This window comes from Spea bombifrons, chromosome 3 (assembly GCF_027358695.1).
Source record: "Spea bombifrons isolate aSpeBom1 chromosome 3, aSpeBom1.2.pri, whole genome shotgun sequence".
NCBI classification, from domain to species: Eukaryota; Metazoa; Chordata; class Amphibia; order Anura; family Pelobatidae; genus Spea; species Spea bombifrons.
In genome coordinates this window covers 113,836,856-113,862,043 of record NC_071089.1, presented here as the reverse complement: position 1 = coordinate 113,862,043, position 25,188 = coordinate 113,836,856, and the positions used below count along the sequence as shown (strand labels likewise).

Sequence of the window (25,188 nt, the reverse complement as noted above, 5' to 3'; positions counted from 1 at the left end):
CCGCAGTTTAAAATGAGATATTTTGTATAATTATATTGATAATTGATAAACACAGCGCAGCTGCCTTCATAACACATAAAAATAATGAAGTCTATAATATAAAGCTTCCAAAGGCACGTTGGAATATAAATACTCTGTTATTACGCATGGTTTTTTTTCTTGGTATAAACCCCTCAGCACCAGATGGTATAATAATTGCACTCACTGCATCTTAAAGAAGCAATTATCAGGAAAGGGTTCTTTGCAGGCAAACTCCATTTGAAAGCACACTTTTTTTATATGTTTTCTTTTTATTATTATTTATTGTGTAGATCATTTTTTCTGAGGGAGAAAAAAATCAACTGTAGAACATAAATAAAATAGAAAATTATATTAATGTACGGAGAATAAACATTTTAAATATTTTTACTGCCTTGGGAGTTATATATAAAAAGTGATATTTTTCTTAAGTTTAAAAAGAGTTATTATAAACTTAGTAACTAATGGAGCCTTTACATTGGTTTCTTATGGTGACCGTCCTTGGCCTTTTTTTTTTTTTTGCGCCACTAATTGGATGCTTGAAGCAGCCAATCAGTGGCAGGAAAGCCATAACGTTGAAATCAATGGGACTGCTTGCTATGCATATGTATCATGGGTCATGTATCGGTTTGTCTTAGTCTGTCAATTCTCGCCTTGTTATACCCCTTGAATATATGTATTGTATTAAGCGCTGCGTAAACTGTTGGCGCTATATAAATAAAAGATAATAATAATAATGTCTTTGCAAGCTAAGTGGCTGGGGGCTGGGAAAGAGGCAGATCTATAGGGTCGTTTGCAATTGGTAATTAATGAAAATTTAAAGGGACCATTTATATGCATTAAAAAGTGGATATCATGGCTGTTAAACCTATTTTTGCTCTCCTCGTTTAGAAGCTGAAACCTAAGAAGATCTTTTTATCCCAGCAAGAAGATTCCTGAGTAGTTCCGAAATTCTGTACTGTTAGCAATGGGTTAATACACAGCCTTGAGTTTTTTTTCCGAGGTCCATTCAGGACAGACGGTGACCTTTCACCTCCGGGCAAACAGCAGGTTTTTGACAGCTAGGGTAGGTGTTTTGTTCCCTTTCTGGTCAGGTTCTTTCTTGAACTCAGCAGGCTGCTGCCCACTGCCCCACCTCATCAATCACAGCTCTATTATGGCTGACGCGTTCCTTCAGGATGGCCAAGAGGACACTCAGCTCAGATACTGAATCCACTTCCCGGTGACTTGATCCCAAGAAGGCACAATGTTTACGGTCCGATCAGAATTATCTGTGCGTTTTAAGGATATAAATACATTTTTAACGGTTTAACAGGATTTGTATGATTATTGCCCGCAGAGGAACGCTTCTCTGTTGTTGAAATATTAATTCAGGACATGTAATACGTTACGTAGTTATTGCCAAATGGCACAGACTGAATATGTTGTTCAAAAAAAGGGGAGAGTTTTTTTCTGTTTGCGGAACACATAGTAGATTGTAGGCTCGCTTGAGCAAGTCCCTCCTTACGTGTTGTTTGTGTAAGTCAAATTATTATATACTACTTGTTATGTCCTGCCTACCCATTGATGGCACTATATAAAACAATAAAGATTATAAATAATAATAATATTATAAATGAATAAATAATAATTCCCATGCCTGGGAACTCTGGGTTTGACCTGGAGTCTCCGAGGGGAGGCTCTGCTTCTTTTGGTTCTCAGAGTCTATTTTGTCTGGGCAAAGGAGCAGTGTGTGTGGCCACTCCCACTCCCTCCCACCGCACACTCACTAATGGCTGTCTTGGGATAGCCCCACCCCTTTTGTAGTTAACCACGCCCCTCATGAAGAATTTTCCCCAAAAAGGTTGGGTTCAAGCCATGATTCTAGTGAATACAGCGATTATACCATAGACCTTTACATTTTACCTACATTATGAAAGATCCTAAAATATCACTAGACAAGTAGGTGCCATCTATCTACCTTTGAGATCTCCGGGCCATTGACTTCTTCAACCAAAATCCTCCCCAAGCGGACAGATCTTCCGTCTCATCCCCCCCTTAACCACCTTATAGATTATAATCAACAGCAGGACCCTCTTCTCCTTCTGTACCAACACATGAGGATCATTCCTGTTATTATTAAACCTCTCCATTTACTAAATTAGCTCCACGGACTGCGCCTGCGCTCTATAAAGAAATTGCAATGATAATCAACTGCAAATACATTGTTATTACATGTACTCAGAGAGACACACATTACACGCATGAACGTAGAACCCCCCCTTCCATACAATCGTTCCATTATTTCCAAACCTTTGTTGATACAATAGTTCCCCCATCCCCTTCCAGCTGTATTCCTATCACAGGGAGGTCTGAGGAATGCAAGGAGGATACTATAAGCCTCATTAGCAATGACAGCCCTGATTTATGCCATGGAATAAATTCTAACCATCAAAGGCAAGAAAGAGAATCATCAAAAACAAAAAAAAAACTGCAATAAATAAGTCTGAAACGTTCCTGTTTGCCATCAGTTATTCCGGCGGGTCTGGAAAGTAAGCAGAGGTGACACAGAAAGCAATCATTGTCTCTTAAGAGCGTTATTTAAGCTTTCATCTCAGAGATAAGGACGTTGGTATCGGCTCTGAGCAAGAGTGGGGTTATCAATAAATATAGAAGTGCTATTATTATCTAAAACGAACAATTTATGGGCGCTGTCAACCACTATGATCAGAGGCATTTAGGTAGACTATGGTCTGTACAACCCTTAAAAATATTGACAAGGTCATTGGCCAGGAGAATCATTGGAAATAGTCGACCAAAATCAACTGTAGCTCAGCAAAGCTTTCCAGATCACCTACAACGTAGTCTTCTTCCGTTCCAGTAAACCTCAGTATCTTGGGATCAATTCAGGGCATAAAGTCCAAGTCTTCTACTGCCTTAAAGGCCAGATTTTGTTTCATCTCGGAGATCAGCGAGACGGGATCTGTTTCATGTAGTTGATGGTGACCCACGTGCACATGGCGTGACTTACTGGATCTCATTCACGTGTTTTAACATTGATCCACGAATAACCAATTCCATAACAATATCAAGGCGATGTCTCATCAAACCCACTTAACAATGAGACCAATTTGCAGCCCTAAAGTCATAAGAACATTTCTTTGACTTAAATTAGAGGTCCATACTTTCTCGCCCAATATTTAAACAGGATCACACACGTTGGCATTAAACTTCACTAACAGGCGGATCGGCACTAATAATGTATGATTATTACGGGACCATCTGCCAATTTCTGCTTACACGCGTCTCCAAACCCCTACAGTATAGTGGAAGTTCATATATGTGAAAACTCGCCAGGTTACCCAGTCTTACTGAAGCTACTGAAAGGGAAAGTCACATGGAAAAGAATATGTTTCTCCTTGAGCATAGACTCCAGCACCGTATACATTAATATACCCCCCAGCGCTGTATACAGTAATAACCCCCCAGCGCTGTATACAGTAATAAGCCCCCCCAGCGCTGTATACAGTAATATAACCCCCCAGCGCTGTATACAGTAATATAACCCCAGCGCTGTATACAGTAATATAACCCCCCAGCGATGTATACAGTAATATAACCCCCCAGCGCTGTATACAGTAATATAACCCCCAGCGCTGTATACAGTAATATAACCCCCAGCGCTGTATACAGTAATATAACCCCCAGCGCTGTATACAGTAATATAACCCCAGCGCTGTATACAGTAATATAACCCCCCAGCTCTGTATACAGTAATATAACCCCCAGCGCTGTATACAGTAATATAACCCCCCAGCGCTGTATACAGTAATATAACCCCCCAGCGCTGTATACAGTAATATAACCCCAGCGCTGTATACAGTAATATAACCCCCCAGCGCTGTATACAGTAATATAACCCCCAGCGCTGTATACAGTAATATAACCCCCAGCGCTGTATACAGTAATATAACCCCCAGCGCTGTATACAGTAATATAACCCCAGCGCTGTATACAGTAATATAACCCCCCAGCGATGTATACAGTAATATAACCCCCCAGCGCTGTATACAGTAATATAACCCCCAGCGCTGTATACAGTAATATAACCCCCAGCGCTGTATACAGTAATAACCCCCAGCGGTGTATACAGTAATAACCCCCCAGCGCTGTATACAGTAATATAACCCCAGCGCTGTATACAGTAATATAACCCCCCAGCGATGTATACAGTAATATAACCCCCAGCGCTGTATACAGTAATATAACCCCCAGCGCTGTATACAGTAATATAACCCCCAGCGCTGTATACAGTAATATAACCCCGCCAGTGCTGTATACAGTAATATAACTCCCCAGTGCTGTATACAGTAATAACCCCCAGCTCTGTATACAGTAGTAACCCCCAGCGTTGTATACAGTAATATAACCCCCAGCGCTGTATACAGTAATATAACCCCCAGCTCTGTATACAGTAATATAACCCCCAGCGTTGTATACAGTAATATAACCCCCAGCGTTGTATACAGTAATATAACCCCAACGCTGTATACAGTAATAACTCCCAGCGCTGTATACAGTAATAACTCCCAGCGCTGTATATAGTAATATAACCCCTTGTGCTGTATACAGTAAAAAAAAACTTTTTTAGAAAAGAGAAATGTCACAATATTTTTGAAAACTTATTTTTGTTTAAAACTAGTAATAAAAAAACTGGGACTTCTCCTTTAAAAGAAAAATGCACATGTACTATACACGCTATCGTTTCCATAGAAATGCTAAATAGCAAACAGGGCTTAAATGAAACAGAGAATGTAAATAAAACACTGAACAAAAACATTTTCCGAGAAGATTACCAAGAAGTTAATCCGCCTGTCAATCACCTGCCAACATATGCTGTCATGTGCTTAACACCGGGGCCAAGTCCATACAGATAATATTCTAGTAATAACTTTGATTTCAAAGCTTTGAATAATATTTCTCTTCATAAGAAACATATTTCATTATTTTTTTCATATTAAAGGTGCAGTTCCACTTAGACAAAAGTTTCCTAGAGCTCTCTAGCATGCTAAGCAAATAAACCTTCTATTCCTTTAAGTCGCATAGAACAACGTGGACACTTGTGTGTCGAATGTTACCACACATGTCAATTCAGCATTTCCCTGAAAAAGTGATAAATTAGACCAAATTTGACATTATTAAAGATTTGGTCGTAACTATTATTTTTTTATTGAATAACTGTGCAGTTCTTCTGTATTTATAAAAAAAAATTTTTTCCTAGAAACATAGAGCAGGTCGCCTCGGGTGAATAGGTAAAGTTCCATGAAGAATGATGAGATTTTAATGATATTGACCATTTTGGAGAGGTTAAAAGACAATCAGAATGACCTGTGGTCAAGCATGTACCAACATGAAACCATTTTAGCTGTCAATCACGGCTTCATATCATACAGTCCCATCCCAAGGACTGTTGGTTCTGCTTCCATTCCGCGCTGATAACAGGAGGATAACTACTAGACTTGTGCATTCGTCTTCGGGCGAACATGGAAACGAACACGAAGAGTGCGTTTTCGTGTTCGTTCCGAAGACACGCCGAAGAGAAGACGGCGGCGGTAAAACGTAGGCGAAGACGAAGACACACACCACGAAGATCTTCGTGATTGTCTTCGTCTTCGTCTACCATTCCCCCCCCCTTCATCTTACCTTGTCTTGGCGGCATCGCGGCAGTTCCCGGAAGTGGAAATCCGCAGGTTCGCCGTCACGGGTTACAGGGCAGTGCGAATGAGCCTATTGGTCGCCTACAGGGACCTCCTCTGGCATCAACCAATTGGTTGATGCCAGAGAAAGACCCTGCAGGTGACCAATAGGCTCACTCGCACGGTCTTTGTAGCCCCTGACAGCGAACCTATGGATTTCCGCTCCCGTTAACCCCTTCGATGCTGCTTTATCTAACGCAGCATCGAAGGGGTTAACGGGAGCGGAAATCCATAGGTTAAAGGGCCGTGCAAGCGACCAATAGGCTCACTTGCACGGCCCCTTAACCCTTTAAAAAAGTTAACCCCTAACTAATTGAACAGGGAGGGAGACCAGTGGCATCGGCAGTGCCGATGCCACTGGTCTCCCTCCCTGTTCAATTAGTTAAATGTCCGTACGAGCGACTTTATTGGTCGCTCGTACGGACATTTAACCCGACACGGACTAACTAATTGAACAGGGAGGGAGACCAGTGACATCGGTCTCCCTCCCTGTTCAATTAGTTTAAGACCAGTGGCATCGGCAGGGCAAGTTGCAGCTGCAACTTACCCTGCCGATGCCACTGGTCTCCCTCCCTGTACAGAGTTAAATGTCCGTACGAGCGACTTTATTGGTCGCTCGTACGGACATTTAACCCCGCACGGACTAACTAATTGAACAGGGAGGGAGACCAGTGGCATCGGTCTCCCTCCCTGTTCAATTAGTTAAAGACCAGTGGCATCGGCAGGGTAAGTTGCAGCTGCAACTTACCCTGCCGATGCCACTGGTCTCCCTCCCTGTACAGAGTTAAATGTCCGTACGAGCGACTTTATTGGTCGCTCGTACGGACATTTAACCCGACACGGACTAACTAATTGAACAGGGAGGGAGACCAGTGACATCGGTCTCCCTCCCTGTTCAATTAGTTAAAGACCAGTGGCATCGGCAGGGCAAGTTGCAGCTGCAACTTACCCTGCCGATGCCACTGGTCTCCCTCTCTGTACAGAGTTAAATGTCCGTACGAGCGACTTTATTGGTCGCTCGTACGGACATTTAACCCGACACGGACTAACTAATTGAACAGGGAGGGAGACCAGTGACATCGGTCTCCCTCCCTGTTCAATTAGTTTAAGACCAGTGGCATCGGCAGGGCAAGTTGCAGCATTGGGGTTTTAAAACCTCAATGCTGCAACTTACCCTGCCGATGCCACTGGTCTCCCTCCCTGTTCAGATAGTTAAATGTCCGTACGGGCGACTTTATTGGTCGCTCGTACGGACATTTAATTAATTGAACAGGGAGGGAGACCAGTGGGATGTGCCGGGTAAATTGTAGCATTGGGGTTTTAAAAGTCTGCACGAGCGACCAACAGAGTCGCTCGTGCAGACTTTTAAAATCCCAATGCTGCAACTTACCCAGCAGATCCCGCTGGTCTCCCTGTTCTATCAGTTAATAAATGATAGAACAGGGAGACCAGCGGGATCTGCCGAACAATTACGGCACCAGGAGTATAACAGTCTGTACGAGCGACCCTATTGGTCGCCAGCAGGGGGCTCGTCTGCCATCAACCAATGGCAGACGAGCCCCCTGCTGACGACCAATAGAGTTGCTCATACGGACATTTAAACTCCTGGCGCCAGAGCGGCTTTAACTCCGTTTTAACCCCTTAACCGGGGAAAACGAAGAAAACCCGAGCACGAAGAATGTCCGCGAATATTCGCCCGAAGAGAAGACCGGACCAGGCGAATATTCGCGGAATACGAAGTTTTTTTTTTTGCCGAAGACGAGCACGAAGACGAACACGAAGAGCCCCCTGGTGCCCAAGTCTAATAACTACGGGTTTTAAGGTCGTTATCTGTAATTACAGTTAACGTTTAGGCGCGTTACAATCTCTTCCAAGCCAAGAAAATCTGGTTATAAGGGAAGCACAACGGCAAGATATATTAGCTTAGCTTGTAGATAGGGGACCACGTCAGCCATTCCCCCCCCCCCAGAGAATGTAAACATTTCACGTGTTGTTGACCAGCATGTGTAAAGAATGTGAGATGTAGGACTAAATAACGTGGGAGTGACCTGGAGCTCTCCTTCTTCTGGGGACCGGTGTAACAAGGGTTGGGGCTACTAGCGCATGGGGTAGGGTTAGCCTCAGACATCCTTAAAAAATCCAGTAATTTAGGACAGTGACCAGGAGACCCAGAGAATCAGAGCTTCACCTGGAGACTCCGGGTCCAACCTGGATCCTTCTCAGGTACGTCTTATGAAGGGTTAGCCCATGTGATTAATTCCATCATCAACCTATACATTCTGCTGGGCCAATGTGGCCCGACCTGCCGGAGAAACGTTCTCTGGACGCCCTTCATAAAGCAACGCAACAAACTGTTCAGCTTTTCTCCAACTCACCCTCAACTAAACCCTTTCTCTGTCTAGGACTCCATACTTGCAAGCTGTTTTTCTCACGCCAAATTACAAATAACCTAATCTAGTTGGCCCTTTGCACATTTAGAGGCGATGAAAGCATCTTCTAGATTGTAAGCTCTTTTGGTTATCTCCCTCGTCATAACAATCTTTTGAGCGGACGTGGGATCTCCTCCAAAGAGTTTACAATCTAGCAGTTGCTTTGATCACCTCTATCTTCGTCATTTGTAACCTCCTCTCTTTTGAAAGCCAAATATGAAGAGGTTCGTCATGGAATTGTATGTATTTGCCCCTTTTTTATCTTGTTCGCATGTATTAGAGGTATCTGTAATTAGCCGTTAATCTAATTAAGCTGTTATATAGTTAAACAAATTAGGTATCGACTTCTTAGCACCATCATTAGCACGCGGCTAATAACCGCACCAATTACAGATAAAACGAGATAGATTTAGAATTGATTGCTGTCGTCAGTCAATAATTAGATGACCAATGAGAGGATACCATGAAAGATAACCATTATGCACGTCGCTAAACCCCAGCATTAGTGCATACGAGTTATTTAGTCTTCATTTCTAAATAAGCCTTAATAAGCAAAAATATATCCTTCAAATATATATTATTCCGACTTCTAGCTCGTTCTTTTTCTTTGTCGAATTATTTTGGAGATTAGGGATTAAATTGTCTGATTCTATGGTATATACAATAAGGAAAAAATATATATATGTCGTATATTAGGATAAGAATTTTTTTTATTATTAAGCACTATTAAACTACCATGGTGTCCCAAGTGTCCCTCTTTAGGACCAAAATCCCTCTTTCCTCCCCCGCAGCCCCTCGGAGCTCAGAATGTTTGCTGGGTAAGAGGGTATCACAGGGGTTCTACCGCCCTAAAATCCACAATAATATGTAGAGAAACGGCAGAAAAAGGGCTTGATGTAAATAAAATAATACATCATTCTTTCTTAGCTATCAATAGGTCAGAAAATCACATATAAAAAATCCACGTCCCTAACCACACTCTCTTTGTCCTTTTGAAACGTTGGGAGATCTGCTCTGGATAAAGCAAGATTCACGTAAGAAGAACCGAGCTCGTCCCTGCTTAATGCATAACGAGGTTGATCCTTTGTAATATATTAGAAAGTCGGGGAGCATAGAGCTCCAAGAACCCTAAACCGGAGCTCTAAACATACCGATTGATTAGCGTTTTCATGCCTGTTGATTGGGGGAATCAACACAACATAAAGAACATAAAGAAGAACATAAACACAACATAACACAACATAAAGAACATAACACAACATAAAGAAAAGAGTTTGCTTTCATTATTATGACATGTTTTATATATATCATATCCCTTAGCGCTGTACAATGGGGGGACGGGACATACCAAGCAGGATATAACGATCTGACTTCCAGAAACAACGGGTGAGGAGGGTCCTGATCAAACGTTCAGACTTTATATCTGACATATTTGCAAAAGGTAACGCTAACAAAGCGTTAACACGGAATGCGACGTTTTCCCGGTTCGTGTTATATCTCGGGAACGTCGCGAGGATCTTGCTTTTGTAAAAATGCTGACACGCATACACCCCGTGCCGGATAAATGGACGTCGAGCACAGACATGTTACGAGACAGAAGTCAGCCGCGGAAAAAAGTGAAAACATTTAAATGAATACGACTGAGCTCAATCATCGAGGGCAGACAGGCGCGGGACAACCCTAAATATAAATCTAGGACTATAAACGCAGGCTTTCAGTGGTGGATCCTCATACTTTGGTTTGCAGAAATTAAATACTTGGCTTGTTTTTAATTCTGATTCTAAATTACCAACAGTTGCCACACAACTCCAACGTAGTGAAAGACATGAAAAGCTACACAAATACCTCTTTGGATGAGCCAGCACCACTGTCACCCCCCCATCTAAATGGATTTTACCTTTTTTAAGTAGGACTTGGCTTAGAAACTATAGGTTAGTTTGATCTTATGGATGAGCCACGGTTGGCGTGGGTCTACAAATACCAAGTGGTGGGTTGGCAAACGTAATGCCCCCCAGGAATCCTATGTTAGGGCTCCAGAAATGATCCATGATCCTGATGGCTCCAGACATGTTTGATTAGTCTACCACTTGCTACGCTTCAGCTGGCGACCGTTACACCACGGCTGGGTGGAGGGTCCCCGCCGAGTCGGTATCTTCAGCCATCTGTCTACAGGAGTCAATAAGCATGTTATAGTCACTGAAGGCCCTAAACTCTACGTTGGTGGAAAGAGAAGGTAATTAAAAGTGCCGACTCCGAGTCTCCTTGACAGCGTCCTCGTGTTGCGTGTTGTATGGGATTTCCGAGTGGCACCAAGACGTAGGAATTGTAGCAATTGACTACTCTCTTCTTGACGTCTCGTCTTAGATTCAGGAGCCGTATGCCTATCCCATGCGTGTTTAATACCCTCACTGTGTGAAGCTCAACCCATTCTGCTGGGTGGCTGTTCCACTTATTCCTATGATCACTATCGGCAGGTTCATTACTGAACAACCACAACTTTCAAGTTAATCCAACACAACTGATGCTTATTGAATGGAGGTGGAAATTGGAAACTTTTGTGGAAACTTAAACAAAACACATGGGAATTTTAACCCCTTAATGACAAAGCCCGTACAATTGCATTGTATTCAATGGGTTTAGGGACCGGCCATTGTCCTTAAGGGGTTAAAAAATGTTAAATAGAAAAATGAATAATGATTACTAAAACTGTAGAAATGTTAACCCTTACCGTTAACCAAAATTCTACATGCCTAGTAAGCGCTGGCCTATCGTTCCGCTAAGTGCTTGCCTATCGTTCGTAGCCACATATTTAAGGCAAAAAAAAGCTGTTTCTGTACTAAAGGTATATAAAGATATGAAATATTTGGCTTATATGTAAATCTGAGACACCACCGTTCTATCATTGATTTATTTTCTTTCTGCTACCCCCTTTTTTTGTTTTTAAACTAAATTGAGCTTCTGTCCTCACACGAATTCCTTGAAGACGCCACACCATTCTTTAGGCTGCCAAATTTCACTAATCCGTCCTTTTAACCAATTCTTTGCGTTTCCTCTAAAGGCTTTGAACCCACGGCTACAATAGACCTTTTTTTTCTTTTCTTCTCATTACCAAACCTATCACCATCTAACGCCCAAGTATTAAAGTCTACTTAAGCTGCATTCACGTTCTGTTAACATATAGATGCTCTTGAGAAGTCTGCGAATGTACTTTGTCAAACAATTTGCCTTTATGGGCGGCTCAAAGAGTTTACCTACGAGGGGAATGTCCGTTCGCCCAGGATTGCCCACGTCGACTGAGATAAATAGAGAAAAAGCAATTAGCGGGAGAAGCCGCACGTTGACATGCGCGAAATGATCAAACTGCACGGGGCGACGGAAATGTTACAATAATCAGACATTCCGTCTAACCGTCTTTTGATGATTTTAGATCTGTGAGTGCTTGCAATGGTTAATCAATACATTTTAATACATTTTTTACATTTTATTCTATTGATTTCTTTTGTAAAAAAAAAAAAAAAATTACAGAAATGTCTTCTGGTACGTAGAATCTTCTGATTGTTCTCTAATAGATTGTAAGCTCACAAGTCTTTCTCCTTCTGTCCCACTATAACGCGTGTTCTTCTTAGTGTCGGTTTTGCATATTGTCAATATCAACATTATTGATCATTTTTACTCTTTTACCCCTTTTATGCGCTACGGAATATCATGAAGCTCAATAAATAAAATGTAATGGCCATCATTAGATGTTCCTGCTAACTCCACAGCATGATAATTAGGTGTAGCTTTTGGTTCCAAGGACATGTTTATTATAATGTCTTTATAGAAACTTTAATATGTTTTGTGTATTATGTGTTTTGTGTATTAAGTGTTTTGTGTATTATGTGCTTTGTGTATTATGTGTTTTGTGTATTAAGTGTTTTGTGTATTATGTGTTTTGTGTATTAAGTGTTTTGTGTATTAAGTGTTTTGTGTATTATGTGTTTTGTGTATTATGTGTTTTGTGTATTAAGTGTTTTGTGTATTATGTGTTTTGTGTTTTATGTGTTTTGTGTATTAAGTGTTTTGTGTATTAAGTGTTTTGTGTATTATGTGTTTTGTGTATTAAGTGTTTTGTGTATTAAGTGTTTTGTGTATTAAGTGTTTTGTGTATTAAGTGTTTTGTGTATTATGTGTTTTATGTATTAAGTGTTTTGTGTATTAAGTGTTTTGTGTATTATGTGTTTTGTGTATTAAGTGTTTTGTGTATTAAGTGTTTTGTGTATTATGTGTTTTGTGTATTAAGTGTTTTGTGTATTATGTGTTTTGTGTATTATGTGTTTTGTGTATTAAGTGTTTTGTGTATTATGTGTTTTGTGTATTAAGTGTTTTGTGTATTATGTGTTTTGTGTATTATGTGTTTTGTGTATTAAGTGTTTTGTGTATTATGTGTTTTGTGTATTAAGTGTTTTGTGTATTAAGTGTTTTGTTGTTTATGTGTTTTGTGTATTATGTGTTTTGTGTATTACGTGTTTTGTGTATTAAGTGTTTTGTGTATTATGTGTTTTGTGTATTAAGTGTTTTGTGTATTAAGTGTTTTGTTGTTTATGTGTTTTGTGTATTATGTGTTTTGTGTATTAAGTGTTTTGTTGATTATGTGTTTTGTGTATTAAGTGTTTTGTTGATTATGTGTTTTGTGTATTAAGTGTTTTGTGTATTAAGTGTTTTGTGTATTAAGTGTTTTGTGTATTATGTGTTTTGTGTATTATGTGTTTTGTGTATTACGTGTTTGTGTATTATGTGTTTTGTGTATTATGTGTTTTGTGTATTAAGTGTTTTGTGTATTCTGTGTTTTGTGTATTAAGTGTTTTGTGTATTATGTGTTTTGTGTATTAAGTGTTTTGTGTATTAAGTGTTTTGTGTATTAAGTGTTTTGTGTATTATGTGTTTTGTGTATTAAGTGTTTTGTGTATTAAGTGTTTTGTGTATTATGTGTTTTGTGTATTATGTGTTTTATGTATTATGTGTTTTGTGTATTATGTGTTTTGTGTATTAAGTGTTTTGTGTATTATGTGTTTTGTGTATTAAGTGTTATGGATGTTGAATGGCTTCTCAATGAATTCAATATAAAAAAACCTGGCGTGGAATTAATAATTTGATATTAAATATAAGGAGAGATGACATTATTTCATGCTTTGGTTACTTTTCATACCGTATCCATTCGACCGTCTCACCCCAAATCATAAATAATAGGAGGACGCGGTCGCCGGTGTCAAGTTCCTGGGAGTTTTTCTTATAAAGTCACAAGAGTGAATCGGAACCAAACGACATCCAATCTGTCCGTCTTCTCGCCTCGCTGATCCCGTCGCTGTTAAGCTGGCTATGAAGCGGTACAGAGAGGAGGACATTGCTTTCCATGCTAAAGAACAAAATCAGAACTTCAATGGGGGGGGTTGTCTTCTTCTGGATCAACGGTGAGGTCAAACTTGGTGGACCTGCGTCTCTTATCCACCTAAATTACTGTGTTACTATGTCAAAATGGAAATACTCAATTTAATATGAAATCAAATCAATGCATATGTGTAGGTTTTTAGGTAGGGGGTAAAGGGGAGGGGCTTACTGACAGCTCTGGCCACTCCCATTTGTCCCCAACCTACTAACCTTATTGCCCTTAATCTAAGTATATTAAGCCTGTTTTTGCTAATGCCCCTAATGATTTTTTTTTATTTTTTTTTAGGAAGCATGATTCTAGATATCTACATTTCTAGAAGTGTCTAGAATATAAATCTAAGATCAGCTTTTGTTATATCGTTTGCCAAAGGAGGGGAAATAATAGCACTTAAAGAAATAATAATAATAATAATAGTCAGCTTGAAATATCCCAAAGAGGTTGACAAGTGTGCAGGTTTTAAGAACAAAGCAGAAATCATTTTAGGAGCCGAATCGGTTGTATTTGGAGTCATGAATCAAGTTTGTTCAAAGACAGGTAAATATGAAAAAACTCAACCGCCCCCCCCAAGGAAACGCTACGTTAAAAGCAATCCAGGCAAACGGAGACACATACATAGCTCAGTGAATCCATCCGCCATGGTACTAAAAGAATAAACAATATATATTTAGTAAACCTATTCCCCACCTCAACGGCAAAGAAACAACCACCGTTTGCTTATAATACCTTCTTTTAGGTAAAAAACAAAAATAAACTACTGCGCATGCTCATAATGCTGTGCTGTAGTTTAAGGTCTCAGAGGTCTTAGAGGAGCAGCTCAAAAGCACAAAAGTTGGGCAGCCAAACCAAGTGAAAGTTTTGATAATTATCATAAGTTATTAACCATGACGAGCTTTTACAAAGTTAAAAAAGCTTAAAAAGTGTGTTTTGTAACAAAAATGATCCACACGAAGCCAAAATGCAGAGCCATTCGTGGCAGATTCCCCATAGGGTCCAGCATTTATTACACCCCAGCTGGCCGGTGTGTTCATATCCATCGTTTTTTTACATCATATACAAAACATATATATTTTTTTAATAATTACATTTATTTATATAGCGCCAGCAGATTCCGTAGCGCTGTCACAGACTGAGGAATAATTCGAAATCGCACACAATAACAAACTGGTACAAAAGGAAAAGAGGGCCTGGTCTTGTGAGCTTACAATCTAGTCAGAATAGCGTTGAATGAATCCAGTATATGAATAATGCCGCACACCATAGGAAAGCCTATACATGTTATGATTGACATTAATCCAGGCTTCACATGGAATGCCAAAAAACATTAAAAGTGGTGTCCGTCCTAAAGTGGGAGCGAGCCGCACTCTATTGATCTGCAGATGCCTGCTCAGCAGGGTCTCTCTCTCTCTAGAAGGAATCCTTCCCCATCCTTGACAGATCAAAGACTGAAAATGACGGTCAATCCACAGTTCACTGGTCCCTTCCATGCCAGACACCAAATCCCGGGTCACCTGCACTCTTAACCCCCCCCCCATTCAATAACAACTAAAAACTTTTCATCTCTTATTCTTATTTTAATGTTTTTTTTCCAACTCTAACATCCACCAAGGACTGTTTTAGCAACTCATCCTTCGTTCCTTGGAGATTATGTTGGAATCCTACTGTCGGTTATAGTTTTAACGTTCTTGACTCTATCTGCACTGTTCTGCGCATGAGTATTTGCTATCAGCGATTGCTTACAGCCATACTAGGCTTTTCTATTCTATTCATATAAACATACAGCCAGAGCTTTCCATTCAGGCACCTATAGACACGCACCATATATTACCCTCATTGTGTCAACGTATTGGACTGCTAATGGGGGGTTACCAGAGACCCCGCTGAGCCTGGCTTCCACGAGCTGGCTGGCCTGAATTTGGCCTTCAGTTTCGAGAACTAAGACTGGGCAATAACCCAACCCCGTGGGGAACTGGAACATGCAATATATATTGGCGGGGGGTGTGTGTGAAGTTTTTTCATTCATATACATATTCATTTCATTCATGTTTATTACCCACCCAGCTCCCCAGCCCAATAAAGCGGTGTTCAGGGGGCAAAATTCCTACTCGTCCGCACACAGCAGGCAATGGAAGCCGTGGAGCATACTTGTCAAGTAGAAATTTGTGTTTAAATTTACCTCTTCGCACCAGAAATCACGAATATACCCTCTGAATTTCGGTAAATTCATGCAATATATATTCAGAAATTCTGATTACTCATTTATTTGATTCATTTTTTTAAACAAAGTGAAGTAACAAAAACCCGGAATAAAATAAGGCATTTTTACGACAATATCCCACCCAGCGCTACTTTGTGTTACTTCACAAGGAGTGAATGAGAGGGTACACAAAAACCTAGTCATTAAACTTAAGGCACCGGCAATTAGCCGAGGTCACGACCCCAGCCCAATGTTAGCCAAATCCTTCCAAACTGAGCGAAACGTCTGCTGCTTCATCGAACATGGGCGATAAAAATATACAATAGGTCCATGTTTATATATATATGTGATTTTATTATTTCCAGGTTTATCCAACCTAAAAACCTTGGGTTTTATTTACTTAAAAAATAATGTCTTTTCGGGACAAAACAGAAAACACACAAATATTCTGAATTTCTACTGAAAGAGTTTGTCCCGTCTCCCCCATCCCCCGCATCGGCCTTCATTACTTGGTTAACTTGTATTATAGAACTGAATGCAGGTTAAATATAGAAAAATAAAACATGGCGGCAGAATCGAATCGGCCCATTTGGCCCATGTAGTCGCCCGTTTTTTCTGCTGTAAAGACTCTTTATACAGCCTATGTTCTCGTCTTAGATTCAGAAACCATATGCATGTTTCAATTCCTTTACTGTATTAGCCTCTACCACTTCTTCTGGAAGGTTGTTCCACTCATCTACAACCCTCACAGGCAACCCATCTAAGCCTCTGGCCAAATCGTTTTACACAATGGCCTCTTGTTCCTAAGTTTGTGAGCGCTAAACACAAATATTGAGCAAGGGTTTCAAGAGAACTATCGGAGTTTAGGAAGCAAATGTAGATGACAAGCATAAAGGCTTCTTATGAAAGCTCTCATGAGAAATATTTGTCGACTTTAAAGACGGTCTGTCACTGACGTCGGGGGCGGTCCCACTGACGTTGGGGGCAACACTCCCATGTAAATGGGCGGGGAGAGGGGCGTGTCAAGATCCCGCTCCCGCCACCCGGAGGATTCTGTTCTTGACCCGGAGAACCAGAGGAGAGTTCCCAGGTATGCTCATTTTGTTCCAATTAACTCCCTTTATTTCCAGACCTGGAGGCGGCCATTGCTGTCGGTCATGTGATATTTTTAGTGACTTTCCCTGCGCAAACACCACACTGAGCTGATGCTTTATGGCAATGCAAAAAAATGTCTGCTCCTCCATAGACTTTCATGAGTCACTTTTCATCACTGACTGGGTGATTAAGACTGAGCCATTCTATTATTTCCCACCCACAAGGCAGTATGATAAGGATTTTGTCTAGTAAATTGGGGCTCCGAGAACAGAGCGAGAACTAAATACAAATGGCTGATATGCAGCTGCCTGAACACATTATATTATTAAAACTAGAACTTAATGAAAAAATAAAACATCTTTGAAAACATATTTTTAATCTGATACTAGTATTAAAAAAAATGCCCAGAGCTCCCGTTTAAATTGTCTTCTTGTTCTTCTTTAGACAGCATTCGAACTGGAATCACCCAAATCCGGCTGTACTGCTATCGTACAATCAGTCCGTGGGACTTTTATTATTAAAATTAAAATTATTATTATTAATTGTTTTATATGGCGCCGTCATGTCCCGTAGCGCTGTACAATGGGTAGACTTAACATGTAGTACATAACATAAAAATTTGACTTACAGAAAAAAACAGGTAAAGAGGGCCCTGATCAAACGAGCTTACTGGGAAGCAATAGCCACAGATAATGTATTATAAGACAAGGGGCCACTATTTACGTCCCCCCCCGTACTTGTGGCTCCAGGTCCCGGCATCAATTTACCCGTTCGGACCACAAAAGCATTCCCTCTCTCGCTGAATCACGGACTGGACACTTTTGTCTGTTGCTGGGTTATGGAGGACGAGAGGGCTTTGAGATCCCAAACCTCTGCCTGCATCCCAAACCTTTTCAGAATACCTTTTGATCAGGCAGAGCTCCCAGAAAAATGCAAATGCCGCGATCTTGTAAGGGACGCTTGGTAAGTTGGGTCATTGTTGGGTTGTATTTTGTTGTCAGGCTTGGGAACAGCTAATTCCCTTGTAAATAAGTTCCTTTGGCATAGAAGAATACTCTTTGTAGCTTGTGCACCGATGGTTAATTACGTTGAGTTGAAATACGGCATGGATTACTGGTCCTGAGCACATACTGGACAGCTACGGATTGGGTGAGACTCGTTTGCAAAGGTCTGGCGAAAATTCTTCTGTTTAAGTGGATTTCTATAATCTTGTTGCATTAAAAAAACTAAATTTCTTAGGGAAATTAGTAAAAATTGACACTTTTTTAAATGCGCATGGGCAGAAAGTGCTCCCATGGAGTTCAAATGGAGCACTTTCCTGCCGTTGATTTACGCAGGAATCGTCAGCCCGCGGAGGAGGACGGCAGCTGCGGTTAGGTTCATAACACGTATATATATTGCGTATTGCTATCGTTAACCCCTTAAGGACAATGGGCGGTCCCCAAACCCATTGAAAACAATGCATTTCGAGCCCGGTACATGTACGGGCTTTGTCATTAAGGGGTTAAGCATCATTACACAGGCTCACTGTTACCGGACTGCGAAATAATATCCGAGAAAAGCAACTGATCCCATTTAATACCTTCTTTCACACCAAAAGGGCACCCGGCCCCGACACGTGACATTCTGTTTTGGCTTTTTTTTTTTTTTTTTTTTTAATAAAAGTGTTTGCTCTGTAAGTCCATGGACAGCAATGCAAGTGCGTACAGGCCTCCCCTGATCAGACAGACAGCCGGCATGTGCACGGGATTATCAAGTGGGGGATCTGTGTGCACACGCAGCCTCCTCTTCCTCTGCCGAAATATCTCCCTAATTAACACAACATTCAGGAAAAGAGTTCGGCACAACGCACAAAACGTGCATTAAGTAATAAGAGACTTCATACATTCTCTTTTTAAAAAAAGAAGAAGGGTTAGTACAAAACGGAGATATGGGAAAAGTCTTGGGGGATAAATACTACTTTCCAGAAAGAGTGGTGGGTGCCTTGAACAGTCTATCGGTGGTGGTAATGCAACACTTCTGGATATTAAAAAGGACATAAGATATGCATAAAGCTATCAAGACAAATACAAGTACAAGCACACAAATAGTGATACAAACTGTAATTCACAAGCCCACCAGTGTATTATTTCCCTATTGAGTAATATTTAACTCCTTGGCATCCTTAGGACGCGCCACTGTATTCTGAAAAAAAGAGTGCCACGGGGACGAATCGGACCCCACGGTCAGAGTCATGTGATCACCAATAACAATGATCCTGCGCATTCACGTAGCAAAAAAGGAAAAATCTGACTGTTGATGCAGCAAAGTGCACTTGGACATCAAAGGGTTAATATATCTCTGAGACTCAAAAGTTTCCGCTCAATAATTTTCAGAATTTTGCGTTAAACCTTACAAAAATGACACCAGGTTTTGATAAAAATGGTAAAACGTAATTGTTGTGTAGAGAAATTAGAGCGCGCGTGGAAATAAAAGCGCGGGCTGCTCCAAAAAGTGAATCCAATTAAAACATATTTTGAAATTGCGTATTTAATTGAATTTACATTTTTTGGCACTTCAGGTTATCTCTTTTGCTGTAATAAGATTAAGCGCATGGAACGCATAGAGTTCCCTAATAAATATTGAGAGTGCAGAAAAAAAGAACGGACGTAACTGGCGTTTGTACATATAGAAGAGATACAAAAAGAGTACAGGCGTAAAAGGTGAAGAAATATCCACATTAACCCCTTAAGGACAATGAATGTACATGTAAGGGCTATGTCGTGAAGTGGTTAACTTATAGCACGTGACTACTGGCAGACTACACAACAGTTATAACAACAAATGTAAGCGTTATCACCCCAGTGTTAGACAAACAGTTACCTAAGAAGCACAAAGAGTTAAAAGGCAGGTCATCTACTTCTCTTAAAATACCGGTAAGACCCATTTGGACCATCTGCCCGTTTCTCCTGCTGTAAAGACTCAGACCTTAATCAGTTGCCTTTCCCATGCATTCCCTCACTGTGTTAATCTCTACCACCTCTGCTGGGAGGCTGTTGTATCTACCAGCTTCTCAATAAAGCAAACCTTCCTTGCAAAAGATGTCCTTTCTCTTATACCTCTCTTATATATATTCAATAACAGTTGTAATTAAACAGAGCAAAAATTGGACCCTCCTGTACCCATCTCACAGCCCAAAAGCACCATGCATTTACTACAATATGAATGAAAGGCGAATACATATGGCTTCAGTGCCATATATAATGGGTTAAAGCAATTATTACAGACATGTACATAGATATCGTTACGCAGACAACGCCAAAGACATAAACATTTTTATTCCATTTAAATCCTTATTTATATTGGAAATATTATTGCCCTTAAAGGTTTAGAGGGGACTAAAAGCCTTCAGGAATGAAGGGGTTAATCAGAAGTCTGTCCCTTTAAAGCAGGGACTCTCTGGTCACTCTACAGTAGAGATGTAGTCAGGAGCAGCTGGGGTGCCAGAGGCTGCTTGATACTGTGAGTATGAGTGCATGAGTATAGGGAGTGAGTGTGTAAGCATAGTGAGTGTATGAGTGAGTGTGCGAGTGACTATAGTGAATATGGTGAGTGCACAAGCGAGTACAGTGAGTTGAGTGAGTGTGTAAGTGAATAGAGTAAGTGAGGGAGTGAGTGAGTAGGGTGAGTGAGGGAGTAAAGTGAGTGTGTGAGGGAGTAGAGTGAGTGAGTAGAGTGATTGCATGAGTGTGTAGAGTGAGTGTGTAGAGTGACTGCATGAGTGAGTAGAGTGACAGCGTGAATGAGTGAGTAGAGTGAGCGACTGTCTGAGTGAGTGCGTGAGTGAGTAGAGTCAATGCGTGAGTAGAGTGACTGCGTAGAGTGAGTGAGTAGAGTGACTGCGTGAGTAGAGTGACTGTGTAGAGTGAGTGAGTAGAGTGACTGCGTGAGTAGCGTGAATAGAGTGAGTGGACACACTAGCCCTGTAGTGGTGAACATCCTACCTGAAAACTCTGATGAAGCCGCTGTGAGGTTGCCTACAGTTGCAACGTACAAGACTCCCAAGGCGCAGCAGTAAGCGTAAGCGGGTCCTGGGGGTCCCATCCTCCGATATCCCCGGGGTCTGGGGGTTTGTTCCCTGGGTTTAGAGCAATCCTCTCCTCCCCAAGAGCCTGTGAGTGCGCTCACGCCGCTCTATTCCCATAGCCCAGGGCACTAGGAACATCCAATATCCTTCCTTCAGAGGCGATGAATGGATGAGACGCAGAGCTGGTGAAACTGTAGCCCTACCTGTCCAGGCAGACACTTCCCTGGGTCCTAGCACCTTCTCTTTTACGACAAACATTCCTGGAATCCCGCGGACCTTCAGGAAACTGCCTGCCACTGAAAAGAGAAATATCCATCCTCACCACAGAATTATTTCATCTGAGTCTTACAAAAATAGATCGCTTACAATTGTAAAAGAGTTGGTAAAGCGCTATTTACTGAACAAGCAATCATCTGAGATTATTATAAAAAAAATCACGCCAAAACAAATAAAAAAATGTACATTATATTCGCAAAAAAACAAAAACAGAAAATTCCAATCTACATGGCCCCTTTAATCCAAAGAACCCAAATCAAGCCGAGTTAAGCGATAAGACCGCTTTTAAAAGCTTGCGCTGCAATAGCTTAATACAGTTTTTTAAAATATTTTTTAAAATATTTTTTTGTTTTTAATGTTGTTTTTTTATATATTTAATAATTAAAAATAATTTCAACCTTATTATTAATTAAATTATTATTATTACTATTATTATTAGTATTTTTAAATAAATCGAATTAAAATTATAAAAAAAAATATTTTAACAATAAATAAAAAATTTAGCAGTGTGTCAATGTGAAAAAAGTGCACTTACAGTGATTACAAAAATCTATCTGATTTTAAAGGCAAACAGGTTAAAAACAAGGACATACAATGGTACAGAATAATGTTAGGAACAGTTGGTATGCATGGGACATTTAGATAACTATAAATGTTGTACAGGAAAAGCATGTACATGCAGTACCGACAGGATGGTAGATAAACGGAGCAGCCTCCCAGCAGAGGGGGTAGAGGTTAAAATAGTGAGGGAATTTAAACACGCATGGGATAGGCATATATGGCTCCTGAATCTTAGACGAGACCGACGACTGATAAAGGTCTGAGTATTTACAGCAGGAGAAACCGGGCAGACTAGACGGGGGCCGAATGGGTCTGATCTGCTGTCATATTCTATGCAAGGAAAATCCTAATCCTGCTTGGGTTCCCACAGTGAAAAAATTAAATTAACCCTCGTCAACTCACATATACAGACCACTAGACGAATTTAACCTTTGGTTCGCTTGCCAGTGAAAAGGGTGAACTGAAAACACGCTCTTTTGTGTAGCCACAAAGACTCCACATGAGGTCCGCTTAGATAATATAGAGTTAAATGAGGATTTTTAGCAGATACAAATAAGCAACAAAATCCAGATGCTTTCTTCAACACAAAAATGAGGGGCTTCAGGCTCCGCCGCGCATTTAATTCTTCGAGTTCTTCGGGGTGCAGAACCAACATCGATTAGCATTATTTGGACTCTGCCCCGCTGTCGAGACTCCGTGACGAACGACCCCTGACATGTTGCTTCCACTCTCACAGACGAGACCCCATGGATTTAGACAGCAGATGGTAAGCACTGCGGGTAGTTGGGATACCCTTGTAGTTATTTCACTTTCGGTATCTCGGTTACCAGGACACAACAGGCTCGTACTAAGTGAAACCCACTAGGCCTCCGAGCGTGTGACCCTCTTGAGAAGATCTGTGGAGACGAGCGATGGAAGGAAATCTGTCAGAAAGACTCCAAAATCACGCAACAAAGGGGGCATCGTTTATAAGGAGAACGGCTAATAGGGAATCGAGAAATAGACGTAGGGGTTTATTACTGAAAAGCACATTGAGTTTCCTGGCTACCCCAATGAGATCCCCTCATGAGGACGGCTGAGCTGGCCCTGGAGAAGACATAGAAAACGCAACTCCATCTTACTGCATCTCATCTGCAACGTGCTGTGTGACGAATATGACCGAGATATGGGCCCCATGCCCAAAGAGACAGCCATACCTAGGAACTTACCAGGGTAGACTACCAGGAGCTCTCCCTCTTTGAGGGGGAACTATATGTGAAAGTTGGGTTAGCCACACGTGGGACAGGGTTAGCCTTCGATGGGACGGGACTAGCTCCATACAGGGTTTAATGGGCTGGGAGTCGCGGGGGAAATGGCTGTGGCCCAAATGCCAACCCTTCCCGGGGAAAGAGGAAAGTCATCAGGAGATTGCCTTCCTGATTGCCTCCTTGGTGCTTTTCATTTGAATTTGGGCCTCCACCAGCAATTTGTAGAATTGGAGATGAGCGATAAAATGCAGGCAGTAACTTTTGTAACTTAGTTAAATTCTGTCAGTGCCTGCTCTATGGCTGCAGTAAAAAGTATGCAAAATATACTCATATTTCTGTATATATTGGGAATTAAATTTGATCTCATCTTACAACTAAAGTGATAACAACAGACAAACACAATCCGCTTCAACTCATAACACACGGTTGTATATTTTCTTGTCCTTACTGAACGCGCTTACAGAGACAGATGGCAGCTACATACAAATAATTCTATTATAATAAAGCCCGCCCCTTTAGTTCACTCCCCACCCTTTTCAGGTTGTTTTGAGCAAGCTCCACCCACTTGTCTCAGCTGCGCCCCTGTCTGGCCACCTATAAGGAGCAGGAGAGCTCCAGAGACCTAGCTCAGGGCAGGTATGTGCATGCTGTACCCATTCCCCTATAGTAACAGAAAGAACATAAAGAACAAAGGTTCCACATACATGCTTTTTAAAAGCTATGCCCCTAGCGTCTGGTACAGTAAGATTAGTAGACATATGGGTACTGGGAGGGGAGTAACTAGAAAATGCAGGGACCTGGCACGAAAATTGCCCCAGGGCCTCCGTCTTCTCCAAGCAACATGCGCAGTGCCGGTTTTCCCCCCAAACAGCTTACTGGTGCCATCTTTGCCTCAAACAGCTTGCCTATGCCACTTTTACCCCTAGCTTGTCTGTGCCATCTTTGCCCCGAACTACTTGTAACAGCCTATCTGTGCTATCTTTTCCCCAAAACCTGTGAAATCTTTGTCTACAAACAGCTTGTCTACATCCGTTTTGTCCCCAAGCAGCCTGCCTGTGCCTTCATTACCATCAAAAAGCTTGCCAGTGCCCCCCATACAGCCTGTCAGTGCCATCTTGGCCACCAAACAGCCTGCTCGTGCCATGTTTGCTTCCAAACAGCCTGCCTGCACAATCTTTGCCCCAAACAGCCTGTCTGTGCCCCTGCCCACACCTGCAGGAGTGGTGTGTTTCTCTTCCTCCATGCTGTGTGCAGACTGATGGAAAACTGGTTGGAAAACAGTTGAGAAATGCCAATTACACAGGGCAGTGTTTAAACCAAAATATGATTATTCGGAAAGCGTCAGAATAAAATGAGTCACCTTGTGGGATTTTTATTTAGCTTCTCAGGGACTAATTGCAGGTCTAGCAGGTGAGCACGAATTTCTGGAATCAGCAATGCCTGTACTCGTAGATTGTTCCTAATGAGTGTTTTCTTCAAATACATGCTCTGGATGAAAAAACAGAAACATAGAAACTGATGGCAGATCAGACCTCTTCAGCCCACCTATTTTTCCTGATATAAAGACGTAAACCTTAATCAATCGTTGGTCTTGTCCTACATTCAGGTCTCATATGCCTATCCCGTGCATGTTTACTTTCCCTCACTATTTTAGCCTCTACCACTTCTGCCGAGAGACTGTTCCACTTATCTACCACCTTCTCAGTAAAGTAAAACTTCCTTACATTACATCTACGCCTCCGACACACTATTTTTAGATAATGATCTTTTGTTCTAACATGCCTCTTCCTTTGAAAAGAACGTATATCTTGTACTTTCTTAAATCCTTTTGTGTAAAATCTTAGGGACTAAATGACATCTCAGCGTTAGATCATCACAAAAGAGACACTTATGAGCCAGGAAAGATTGGCAAACAAGACGGCTTCCAGTACGGAATGGTTAAGGGGAAGGAGGCCGGGGGCAAATTAAGAGGGGACATTGTTGAGATGGGGATAGAGATAAGCAAAGAGTTAGGAATGGGTTTAGCTACAGAAAGTAGACTACTAAGGCTTAAGAATCTAGATCTCTGTGGCCTCAGGACTTCCTGAAGATACAAAGAACACAAGCCCCCTTATAATGCCAAAGAGAACCCTCATAATA

The 25,188-nt window shown here is 41.2% G+C and overlaps 1 protein-coding gene across 1 annotated transcript in view; it reads right to left on the bottom strand.

Annotated features, from left to right (window-relative positions):
• Positions 1 to 21,109, bottom strand: part of EVA1A (eva-1 homolog A, regulator of programmed cell death) — a 118,659-nt gene extending 97,550 nt beyond the window's left edge. The window contains exon 1 of the mRNA XM_053459977.1: positions 20,883 to 21,109. Within this exon, the coding sequence (XP_053315952.1) occupies positions 20,883 to 20,982 (100 nt within the window). The 5' untranslated portion in view covers positions 20,983 to 21,109. The remainder of the gene's footprint in view (positions 1 to 20,882) is intronic.
• Positions 21,110 to 25,188: the final 4,079 nt, after the last annotated feature.